This window comes from Lottia gigantea, assembly GCF_000327385.1.
Source record: "Lottia gigantea unplaced genomic scaffold LOTGIsca_8, whole genome shotgun sequence".
Lineage (NCBI taxonomy): Eukaryota > Metazoa > Mollusca > Gastropoda > Lottiidae > Lottia > Lottia gigantea.
The window spans coordinates 1,309,010-1,322,325 of NW_008710662.1; the positions used below are offsets into that span (position 1 = coordinate 1,309,010).

Sequence of the window (13,316 nt, forward strand, 5' to 3'; positions counted from 1 at the left end):
CGGAGTGACATCGTTTTCCTGTTTAACCGGAAGTGAAATTGAAAATTTGACTGTACCATTTCGTTTACATTCTTAAACTGTCTTTGCTCAATTTTTTTCAGATTAATCAGACAAAAAGCAAAAAAAATGAAAAAAATGCAAAATTTGGCAAAAAAAATGTCTGCGACAAATTTTCGAATTTTGAAATTTTGAAACTGCTATTCTTTCAGATTTTAACAGTAGATTCCAAAAATGCAAACCCAAAGAAAATCGACCGAAAAATACGACTTCTAGAGCCGATTATCTATTCTTGCATATATTGAACTGTGGCACTTCCGGTTTTGCAAAAAAGATCCAAAATATATTTATGCACATCGTCGCCTATATCTAAGGTTCGTGAATGTTGAATGGTTGCTGCAACTATTGTAGTCTAAGCTCAGGAAGGTGTGTAAAAATCGAAAAAAAAAAAAAAAAAAAAGAATTGACAATTCAATAACAAACTGGGACTTTGCTGAAAGCAAAGTCCCACAACTAGAGCCACTCGTGGCACAGAGTGGGACTTTGCAAATGTAGCAAATTGCAAAAGACCCCGAAAAAATCAACCTTCCACGATAATTAGATCATGTGCAAGAACAGTCTAAAGTTGAGGAAATTTTCATTTTTTAGAAGATTCTAATACCGGAAGTAGACGTCAGACCTCACAAATGAAAGTATCAGCAGATAGCCAAGGTCAATGACCTTTGATCTTGTAAAGGAGGAGGTCTAAAAAGGTCAAGATCAAGAGATATACGTCATCAAAATTTCTAATTGCACACAACTATAAAACCGGAAGTTGACATAGGACAGCAAATATAAAAGTATAAATAGATAGCCAATGCCAATGACGTTTGATCCTACAAAGGTCAAGGTCAACAAAGGTCAAGGTCAAAAATTGGAAATATTGAATTTCCAAAATCTGTTCCTTTTTTTGAACTATGAAGCGGAAACAACCGAACTTCTAAGACAAAGTGGCTCAAAACATGAGGTAATTGTATGCAAAGTTCCATTTTGAACAAACGTATACTTTGCGAGTTATGCCCTTGGCCAAAAATGTCAATAATGAGTAATTTAACCCGGATGTGCCACGCCCACCTCATTTATTTGATAGAATTTAATTAATATTCAAAATGTTGTGTCGTGTATCAAATGCCAAGGTTATACATAATACAGGTCAAAAGATATAGGTCAACAAAAGTCAACAAAGGTCAAAATCGAAAATTGAAAATATCCAAATGTTAAAACCCGTTCCTTTTTTGGAACTATAAAGCTGAAACAACTGAGCTGTTAACACAAACTGGCCAAAAGGATGAGGTAATTGTGTGCAAAGTCTCTTTTTGAACAAACGCATCCTATGCGAGTTATGCCCCAGCCCCAAAATGTAAACAATTAGAAATTCAACCCGGATGTGCCACGCCCACATAAGTTTTTTTGTCATAGGTTAATTCATATTCAAAGTGTCTAGTTATATTCTAGATATCAAGGTTCTACATCAAATAGATCATAACATATACATACACTAAGCTCAAAAAGTCGCAAATATTGTAAAAAAAACAAAACTCAAATTTGAAAAAATCACGAATTTCAATTTTGCTTTAAAAAAACGATTGTTATATATCTATTTAAAGTACACGAGAAGCACATTAGGAAACCGAAAAAATTTACTCTCTAGGTTAATTAGGTCACGTGCTAGAACAGTCCAAAGTTGCGAATTTGGATGTTTTTGGACAGCTATAAAAGCGAAAGTAGACGTCAGAGGTCAAATATGAAAGCATAAACTAATAGACAACGTCAATGACCTTTGACCCAATAAAGGTCAAGGTCATCAAAGGTCAAGGTCAAAAATTGAAAATTTTGAATTTCCAAAACCTGTTCCTTTTTTTGAACTAAGAAGCGGAAACAACCGAACTTCTAAGACAAAGTGGCTCAATTCATGAGATAATTGTATGCAAAGTTCCATTTTGAACAAACGTATACTTTGCGAGTTATGCTCCTGGCCAAAAATAACAATAATGAGTAATATTATCCGAATGTGCCACGCCCACCTTAATTTTTTTGCATAGGGTAATTGATATTCCAAATGTTACGTTGTGTTTTAAATTTCAAGCTTCTACATTATTCAGGTCAAAAGATATGGGTCAACAAATGTCAACAAAGGTCAAAATCGAAAAATGAAAATATCCAAATGTTGAAACCCGTTCCTTTTTTGGAACTATAAAGCTGAAACAACTGAACTGTTAACACAAACTGGCCAAAAGGATGAGGTAATTGTGTGCAAAGTCCCTTTTTGAACAAACGCATCCTATGCGAGTTATGCCCCAGCCGCAAAATGTAAACAATTAGTAATTCAACCCGGATGTGCCACGCCCACCCCAATTTTTTTGTCATAGGTGAATTCATATTCAAAGTGTCTAGTTGTATTCCAAATATCAAGGTTCTACATAGAATAGGTCATAAGATATACATACACCAAGCTCAAAAAGACGCAAATATTGTAAAAAAAAACTCAAATTTGAAAAAATCACGAATTTCAATTTTGCTTTAAAATAACGATTGTTATATATGTATGTAAAGTGCAAGAGAAGCACATTAGGAAACCGAAAAAATTAACCCTCTAGGTTAATTAGGTCACGTGCTAGAGCAGTCCAAATTTGCGAATTTGGCTTTTTACGGATAGCTATAAAACCGGAAGTACATGTCGGAGGTCAAAGGTCAAAGTATCAAATGATAGCCAAGGTCAATGACCTTTGACCCTATGAAGGTCAAGGTCATCAAAGGTCAAGGTCACATGGTGTGATCGTTTAAAGCTTTAAAAAATTTCAACCGGAAGTTGCAAAAAAGCAAAAGCGAAATTCAAAATTCGGCTCCCAATGTTTTTTGCGCAATCGATTGCAGAATACATTCACATCAAATTTGAGCTTATCAACATTTACCCTGAGGCCCCATTTTGAGTTTTACAAAAGTGTGTTTTTTCAATATGGCGGCCAAAGTATCACTTCCGGTCTGGATTTTATTTTCTTCGTTTTTTTGTATTAGCATTTACTTACGATCAGCATAAATTTCGTTGACCTATTTCAATTACACCGGAAGTTATTCGACCGGAAGTGGATTGTACTTTCAATTGATTCCCCGTTTAAAACCGGAAGTAAAATTAAATATTTGACAACTACATATTATTTGCTTTGGTGATGTCCCTTTGCATATTAAATTTCAGATCAATCGATGCAAAAGCAAAAAAGTTGCAAAAAAATTGAAAAATTTGATCGAAAAAAGTGAGCGACGAATTTTCGAATTTCGTAATTTTTCAAGTGCTATCAGGTCAGAAATTACAGGTAGATTTTAAAAATGAAAATCCGAAGAAAATTGATGCAAAAATACGCCTTCTAGAGCCGATTTTCGACTTTTTGCACATGTTGCACTGTGGCACTTCCGGTTTTGCAAAAATGTTCCAATTTATATTTATGCACATCGTCGCCTATATAGAAGGTCTATGAAATTTGAAACGTACCTGCAACTAGTGCAGTCTAAGCTCAGGAAGGTGTGGACGAAACGAAAAAAAAAAAAAAAAAAAAAAAAAAAAAAAAAAGAATTGACATTTCGATAACAGGAATTAAAATTCTCGATGATGGGTAACCAACTCCAGGCTCAATTTAACCACACATTGATATGGATATTAGATAATGGAAATTTTAGTCCAACAACGAATGAAATGAATTGAAATGAATGGAGTTTTACGTCCTACTTTTCTGCACCATGTGGGCTAATGAAGACGGACAACGCTACGCAGGGTGCAATGAGGGATATTTTGCCAGGACAGTGGCATTAGCCTACTCTTTAACGTGCACAGCCTGTAGCACACGGGGCCTCGGTTTATTGTCCCATCCGAACGACTAGACGCTTTTTCCATGTCAGCCCCTCTCACCTGAATCACTGACAGGGGGAAACCGGGTTGAAAAATCCGAAGATATTATCTCGACCTATGCCGGGATTGAACCCTGGACCTTCAGGTTAGCGAGCAAGCGTCTAACTCACTGAGCCACCGCGGCTACCTTTAGTCCAACAACAGCCAAATGGGTATTTAGTTACCTCAATAGTAGTAGCATAGAATAACAGTTCACAATTACCAATTATTTGAAAACAAACAAAACATGTACATTCACCGAAGGAATATCCGATTTTGCCAATTTAAATATAACCAACTAAACTAAATAAAATATGTATATAAATGAAAACAGCAGTTCTTCCAGTTTTATTTACAAACGGTTCTCGTTTATGTCTCGAGACATCCACAATAAACAGACAGATGATCATCCATACCACTCACATACCTCTAGGATAACGGTCATAAACCTTACTACCTTACAATCTAAAGAAATATCAGCAAAATTATGTGTAGTTTAAAAGGCGATTGTCTCCCATGATATAGTCTGAAAGCACACAATGTATTTAAACATCCAACTATCTATTTACTATAGATCACCTTCCAGTCGCAAGTGGTGGGATGGAAATATGGACAGCTTCGATTATCCATATAATTCTTTGTTTTTACGTGGAAAAGCATCTCTTACATTGTTAAATCATCTTAATTCGGCATTCTTCACCTCCTACAAAGTAATGCAGACTTTTCAAAGGTTTAAAACTGTTCCAAGGGAAATAACTATACAATTACCTTTAATCTAAAACAATTTCATAAACTTTTTTCTGGTTTTAGGAAACGTTGCGAAAGGCTTGACTTCTTAAATAACATCTCATACATGATATATAAACATGGAATTCGATAATATTCATTCATATCACCATTCAAACTGTAAATCATAAACATTTTTCAGACATTAAATTTGTCAATGGGATTATAAAAAACACCCCCGAGACGAATGCATAATACCTCGCCAGTCATTAAACTGGTGCTGTTAAAACGAGGATATCAATAATGAACGATAACAACTTTAACAACCAAATAATCTCTTATGCACAAGCTTGTCTGTACTGGTTATGGTGTGTGATCAGGATTTCACACCGAGCCCATTTAAGGCATATTTAATAGATAAAATATAAAATACTACAAGAATAAAACCTAGTACAAAGGGTTCAATTTAAAAGAATAATAACATAACAAGGTAATCCATGCCAGGACCACAAAATACTTGACATTGCTTGACAATATAACATTCAAGTGCCCAATTTCAGAAAACAGATTATTCTTGAACATCTTGACAGTACCACTATCCCAGTAGGCCTTGTATCGATTTCAGCTTGACGATAAGAATTTCTACCTATAATGACCTATTACACGGTAATGGATAGTCAAAAGCATCTCTTTCTAAAATAATATTTTGGTAACCTCATCGTACGTCGTTTAAATACAAGAAGCCTACTGTTATTTCCAGATGTTGATGTTTTTTTTTAAAGTTCTCTAAAGCCCAATCAAGATAATGAATACGTTTGTGTTTCGTATTTAGTTCATGTATTGCGAAACAATATAATTGAATCGAGGAAACGCCTACTTGGTCAATAAAAAACATGTTTCTATGAAATTAATCAGTTGTCAAGAATCTTATCATAATGTTATCAACTGAAATTCTTGTTTAAAGGGGGTTCTTGTCATGCTTAATTATCATGTTTTGGTTGGAACCATCAAGCCAGTACAGTATCCATATAAATTTAGAAGTATCTTGTTCTATTTAAAACGTATGGTATTTGGGAATAATTTATCAAAGAAATTCGGATCCATTTCAACATTAATCATAAAGAAATATGGTCAGCGACTTTAAAATTGTCACGTGTTATCAGTCTCTATTGACGATCCACAAACATAACCTCTATATATTGTAGTTAAATATTTAAGGATTTCAAAGAGCAGGACAAGGCAATAACTTGTGTGGTATTTGGTCATAAACACTTATTGGTATTGGAGATAATTTTAGTTCGATCAAAAGCATTTTCATTTGTGAACTTGTTAAATCTACAATAATGGCACAGGTAGTCATCACGTCCCAACCAACATCAGGATTGGTAGCACCAGTTGATGGAAACAGAGAGTGGTCGAGTGGTCTATTTTCATGTTGTAGTGACTGCAAAGCGCGTAAGTAGCTCTCTTGTATAAGAATATACAATTTTTCCACATTGTTTGATTATTTTCAATTCGAATATTGAAGTACAAATTTAATCAATTTTCGTGAAAATTGCTTTCCATAATCCCAACAAAATGTATAGTATTACATTTTCCTTTTTCAAAAAAAAGAAAACGTATTTTATTTTTGATATCTAACTACAAATATACAAGTTTGTTTCTCTACAAATTGCACAAATTGCAACAAACACTCAAAATGGGGGTCGCCTATTTTCTTGGTATATGATGGAGTTTTATATTTTGAACCAAATTGGGATTAATAAAATTACAAACCTGTTACAGGAGCAACAGAGTAAAATCTAGCTGACTAGTTTCTACTTTTATTTAAATAAAAAAGAAAATCTGTCAGAACTTAGGGATGATCGTAACGTCCCTTTAGACTCTTAAGTAACAGTACATCGTGAGAAGGGTGGGACCTTGGTGGATTATGTGAATACCTAACGGACCGGATAATACTTTTGACAAGTTTATGAAATGCAAATATTATTTTAACAGAATAATGGTCTGCAATTTAGCAACTTTGTTTCATCAACCTCATACTGTTTTTTTACCCTAAACTATTTAATGTTTCGATAAATGTTAGTGGGATTATTGAAATAAATGTTTGAATCAACAAAGTTATTATCTGATTTTATCTGCAATGATTTAATCTATTTCGCAATCTTTGTTATCTTCCAGGGCAACGTAACCTCATCATGTTTTCAAACCCTAAACTATTTTAAATGATGGTTTTAGAGTTGCATGTACCGCCATTGTTCTTTGAAATAATTTTCTAAATCATTTGTTTTTATATGCAGTGATTCAATCTATTTCACAACCATATTTTATCAACCAAAACAACGTAATACTGTTTAAATACCCTTAACTTTTATAATAAAAAATTATTTTATTCCGTGTTTACGAAATGTTCTTTGTTTGTATATCAAAGAAGCAAATAAGTTTGAGGGCACTCTCGTGTTATTCTTTTTTACGATTCTAATGGTTACCAGCATAAACACGACCCATGAACCCAGACAAGTTCAGAAAAGGCATGCACTAAACAATGTGATATAGAAATAATGCTACTGGATCACCGTTATTGTGCTCAAATTATTATTCAGACAATTGTGTTTAAAATTTAGCCAAAGTAAATAACATTTAATTACTTTCAACATTTCTGTTACAGTTCTCTGCACTTGCTGCTGTTTACCTTGTTTGCTGTGCTCGCTGTCTGGTAAAATTCACGAGTGTTCTCTTATGCCTTTCTGTGTTCCTGGTGGTCTAATAGCCATGAGAGCAAGATTGAGAACATTGGGTGGTATCCAGGTATGTACAGATTTTGCAGTTAACAAATTCTGTTGGGATATCTAAGCCCAGTTTAAAGCATTCGGTTGATATTGAATAACTGTCAGCAAGTAAAGACCATTATACATGTATATTAACAGAAACATGATAACAAAAGCGTGATTGTTATTATTACTAAGAACCTATTTATCTTTTTCAGGGTTCGATCTTTAAGGATTGCTTGGCTGTGACATTTTGTGAACCGTGTGCTATTTGTCAAATGTCGAGAGAGATGGATTCCATGGGGCTTTAATATATTATTTATATTTTTGGCAATATAGTTTTATAAATTATTGTTTAATGTGAATATTTTTCGATTTTTATATTAACCATTACATATTTTTTGTACAAGCCCTTGATTGTCCACATTGGATACGGACACCAGTAATTACATTTCCACACCATTGCACAATTTAAAAAAACTGAAAGCTACAGCGCATGTCATCTTTTTGTTTTGCTATAAAATGATTCATGTACTGATATTGTAAATAATATGTAGAGATTAGTGTTCTGAAATGAACTAACAAACACGAATTAAATATTATTGTACCAATAAAGAAACATCAAGCATCTAAGAATAGCTACAATTGTTATGGTTGAGCTTTATCTACAGAAATATGACAATCCTGGGGATTTGTGGTAGCTCTATTACCGAAATCAGTACGTATCATAATGTACAATGAGCCATTGACATAGTTGTCCTTGTTACATACTTGACAGATATAGACTTTGTTAAAGAAGGTTGAATACATTAAATTTAATTCGTTATACGATATAGATTAATAAAATACCATTGACAATAAGTCATAAGATTGAACCAACTCTTTTAAACAACCATTGGTTGATAATGTGATCAAACTACTGAGCTCCACTCAAAACCTTGGATTGGATTGGCATGGGACTAGAAATAATGGAAGAGCAAAATCAATTGATCAGTTGCCTGATTGGCATATATTTGATAAAAAAAAAAACAGAACATGACAATACACAGATGGAATAACCATTTTTAGCCAAATTATATCACCTGCAGACATAGCATATTGAGCCCCACTAAAGAAATTATTTTCAGTTGCAGTAAGAAATTTATATGAACGCTGTCAGTATAAGATTACATCGTGGTCGTACAGTTACCGTTGATTAACAGTTGTATATAAAATGGTCCTGGGGGAATATTGTTCTATAATTATGAACGACTGACAAAGGTAAAATGAGTTGAGACATGTTTCTCACGCGACCACCTTTTTTAAACAATTACTTTCAATAAAATCCCCCCGCCTCCTTACAACTTTTCAATATAGTTTACGACTTCTAAGCGACGACCTTCATTATGCGGCCAACACCCATATATTTACAATCCTGAAAAATCAAATAACTCAATTAAGGAGGCTAATACTTAGTTTCCGGACAAAAATTGACATAATAATTCACAGCATTGCAAACTTATTTGTTGTCGTTATAAAAAAAGATAATGGTAGTTATGCATCGATAGTAACGTGGTTGTCTCCCTTATACAACATTTATTCTACATACCAAACATCTGCATCAATTTTTTGCCAGCACTGATCTTACCCCAGTCAGGATTTCACACCAAGCCTATTCAAGGCGTTAAATTATATACATGTAATTTAAATAAACAAAATCTATTGAAAAATTGCAAATTTTAACGAATAATAACGAATGGTAGTCCACGGAAAGACAACACAATTTCAATAAACGACCAGTTGTAAACCTTAAAACGGCATTTGATTATAAGCTTAAATATTTTATTGATACAAAATCTGGGTTCATTGAGGCTTTCAGCAATTCAACAAACAAACGCTTTCCAGATATGTAATGAGTCTAAAAGATAACTTGCCAAGGTAATTTACGCCAACTGGCAGCTTTGATTTTGAATAAAAATAGTTGGCAGTACCGTTACATCACCAGTATGAAATATTCAGTATATCACAAATACGATCTTTTGAATACTGAAGTTTTGTCAAAATCTGTTCAGAATTGGGCTTCTAGAGTGTATACAGGCTAAAACTAAGAATTTTTCGATTTTTTTGATTTTCAATAGTTTTCATCCTTGGGTGTTAATCAAGAATTGTGCCTTCTAGAATATTTACGAGCACGTTTTCAAGAACAAGGTCAATAAATCATACTAAATATTTTTCGATTCTACTGATTTTCAATAGAATTCATCTTTTGGTGATAAAAAACACTCACAACCAAGTTTCGTCAAAATCCATCAATCATCTTCATTATCTAAAATGTAATATTCAGCGAGAACCATTTCTTTTAAGATTTCTATTTACTTATGTGTGATATCCATACTCAAAGTCATTTTGCTAAGAAAGCTGTCTTAATGAGGATTGTTCATCAGAAACACGACTTGTTGGTAGAGTGAAGCCAGTTTCCACTGTATTGTTACCATAAGCACCAAACAACAAACCTTCTGTAGTGGAACAAATTGGCACAACCATCCTAAATATTTTAAAACTACGGTCTACATAAGGTAACTGAATGTATTTGTACATAAACAATCGTTGCCACCACCGTTTAAGATAGCGATTGACCGCGATCTTCGATTATTTGTTTACATAGTATAAATCATTTTAAAGTAGTAATTGAAATCTATTTAAACAAGGGTATATGGGGCAGGGTTAGACTTCTTCATCTATGGTCTGCTCCTTAGCAACTCCATGATATGATATTTCTCAATTTTATCTTACGATCTGTTGTTATAATTTTCGTCGTGGCAAAATCTCGGTTTAAGGTAAGGATTAAGTTTTAGTAGCTAAAGATTTTGCTTTATTCTTTACGACAAACGGCATTTTGAGTTGATAAAACCACACTAAGAGTATCATCAGGTCTTCTGAGATGTTGATCATGTCTTGCCTTGCTAGTAATACTCGCCATTGTACTTATTTTAGTGGGGCTCAAATTTAATCGAGTGATCCAGTGCTCAAAGCTGGACTTTTAAAATTATACATGTCATGCTAAAAAGGCGATCACCTTGGATAATCACTATGTTTTTAGCATATATGTATTTATTTTCAGATGCTGTGACCTTCCAAAATGATATGTTTATTGATAGTCATGTTGACTCTTACAGTGGGATCTGGAATGGAGAGCATCAACTGTACATTCAGTACAAATTCATTAGTGGAAGCAATAAAATCTACCACCAAAATTATTCAAATAGATCTCGACTTGCGTTCATCTGAACAACTGACACCTATTCAATCACCAAATGCTACATCTTTCAGCCCTAGCAGATGGTTTATAGTTCGAGGTGAGCGGACAAATCGCCTTCTTCTTCTCTTCTATTTTTATTATGGATATTTTGAGCCCTACATCATCGTACCAAGAGAGAATATCAACATGCCAATGAGTACAACCTGTTTTCAAAATATAACCTCCGATGAATCTGTAGTAATGATTCGTAAGAATCTTCTGTATATGACTGACAGTGCTGGTCGTGACACAGCGTTTAAAGAAAATGAAGTTTGCTCTATGTTCATCAAGGAATCTGGCGGATTTGGAATCTTGATCTTCCGATGTTGCAAATCAGTTGAAAAGGACATAACATGTTACGACGTTGAAGAAGATTCATGGATATGGACGTTGAGAGTTTTCGTCATGACGTTTTCGATACTCTTATTTCTGTATTTTCCAAAATTTATTCCTGTAAATCTTGGACCCAAAACATTTAAATTCAGACCTAGGAATAAACTTGAAATGAGCATTTTAAAGACAAAAGAACAATCAACATATAAAAGCAAACTGATCATTCCTGTTGCAACCATGAAGCATATGTCTACATTTTGTGATCATCTCCAAAATTTGCAAACAGGCATTATTTTCAACACGGAAGTGCAATCGATTGACTTGCTCATTCAAAGGGGCCAGATTATCTCTGAAACAGACAAAGCAGTGAGTTTTCGACAGCTTCTTTACGATCTGTTCATTCGATTTAAAATACGCCATGTTGATATATTTCAAGTCTGCTGTTCGGCTTCTATATTCGGTAATAAATTTGACAATAATAATATAGTGCCTTGGCATAGATGTCTCAGACGAGTAAGAACAATAATCATTTACATGTGTATACTACTACCAGCCCTTCCATTAATGTTCATTTTGTGTTTGCCAAACACGAACATTATAAACCTGGGAATGGCGATAAGGTCCAGGGGATTACTGGAGGCCCATAGTTTTCACCTTGGTCCATTTGTTGGTCAAATTTTAACAGGATTCGTATTTGTAGTCTATCTACTTCATGTAATTATGGTTTTAAGTATGGACAGTTTCCAAAATGAACTCTTCGAAGTCATTGGTATCTATGAAAAGGATACGACAAAAGTAGTTACTGAAAAGGGACATGTTACTAGGGCTTTGATGTCTTTATTTACCAAATACGGCTTATTAGCGGTACCCGTTTTACCAATCCTAATTATGTTGAGCCCCATTTTAATTATTCTTTACGTAGTAGTAACTGCACCTGTTATTAAAATTTTAATAAGACAATTCACGAAGTTGTGTGGATTTCATAAACTAAGTTCTATGATGGGATCTAAATGTGGACCCAAGTTGTCACTCTTCTTGTTCATATCATTATTATCGGTATTTGTTATTTTGACAATAGGAATTAACTTTCTTTTACATTGTTTGTGTGTGATCATAGTAAATGTTCTTATTAACTGGTACTTTGCCATGAGCCTGATATCAATAGTTGTTTTAATTGTGGTATATGTACGAGACTCTGCTAAACGGTTGGAAGGACAATACAATAACTATTTCAAGGCTATATTTAAAGAGATCATGGCCTTCAAAACCGATCAAATCACATTGGAAGCTAATAAATCAGTTTTGAATCAAAGTGCAATGGCTTTTCAAGTCACAGAACAGGATGTAATGGATGTAGAAATACAACTCAATGGTACCAAGATCAATCCGTTTAAGTGGGATATCAAACACGATTGCCTTCGTTTCAAAACATCGGGAGTGGTACTTTTTCTCGATAAACGTGACGTTCCATACATTCCAAAGCGCCTTTTTGAAGAAATGACATATATGGACTGTCCGGGATGTCCTGGGCCGTTGATTAATTCTTTGTGTCAATCGTTTAAGGATCTAGGTGGTATAGGCATATTTTTATTGTTTTTGTTTCTTTTGGTCATGTCATACGGAGAAGCATTATCCGTCACACCAACAACTCGATTCTTTGCAACTTTGGCCACTGGATTGGTGCCATTACTTCTCCGATCGTTTTTCTTTTCTGGTGGCAATACGTCTTCTTTAAATACAACTACACTCCGATTTAAGAATCATTTTCTGCACACACTATTAACGTTCGAGAAGCGTTGGAAAGTAAGTGATTGTCAGATCTCTGTGCTTGAAGAACCGTTTGCCTTTTCGTTGTGGAAGAAGGCGTCTAGAGACACTGTTGAAACCAAATCTGAAGAGGTTGATATTATTATAGATACGTCATTTAAATCTTCTAATGGTGATGGTTCATGCTGTTGTTCGCCAATAAAAGTGGAAGATGTGTAGAACAATGGAGATATGGTTTTGAACTACTTCAATCTTTCAATGAATTGCAATAGAAATGGAAATATATTTGTAGATGATATTATGATGATTTATGTGAAATTTCAGACAAAGTAATTTGTGATGAACCTTACAAATAAATAAAAAAGCGCTTCTCTTTTTTAACATTTCTTACTTATTTTCGAAAAGAACATATTTTAATACAGAAAATCGAGACTAAAGATGACATAGGTTAACTCAAGGCCAATGTATTCGTAAAATTTAAAACCTCCACGGTATAACCCCGAATTAATCACGAGCGGCTTGTCCATTT

At 34.0% G+C, this 13,316-nt stretch overlaps 2 protein-coding genes across 2 annotated transcripts; both read left to right on the top strand.

Annotated features, from left to right (window-relative positions):
* The first annotated feature begins 5,938 nt into the window (after positions 1-5,938).
* On the top strand, positions 5,939-8,040 carry LOTGIDRAFT_229551 (hypothetical protein). The gene is made up of 3 exons (XM_009066886.1): positions 5,939-6,097; positions 7,311-7,450; positions 7,629-8,040. The coding sequence occupies exons 1-3, from the start codon at positions 5,986-5,988 to the stop codon at positions 7,719-7,721; spliced, it is 345 nt and encodes a 114-aa protein (XP_009065134.1). The 5' UTR covers positions 5,939-5,985; the 3' UTR covers positions 7,722-8,040.
* Positions 8,041-10,528: 2,488 nt separating this feature from the next.
* On the top strand, positions 10,529-13,006 carry LOTGIDRAFT_155319 (hypothetical protein; the record flags this gene model as incomplete). The annotated part of the gene is made up of 1 exon (XM_009066887.1): positions 10,529-13,006. One exon carries the CDS (start codon positions 10,529-10,531, stop codon positions 13,004-13,006), a length of 2,478 nt encoding a protein of 825 aa, XP_009065135.1.
* Positions 13,007-13,316: the final 310 nt, after the last annotated feature.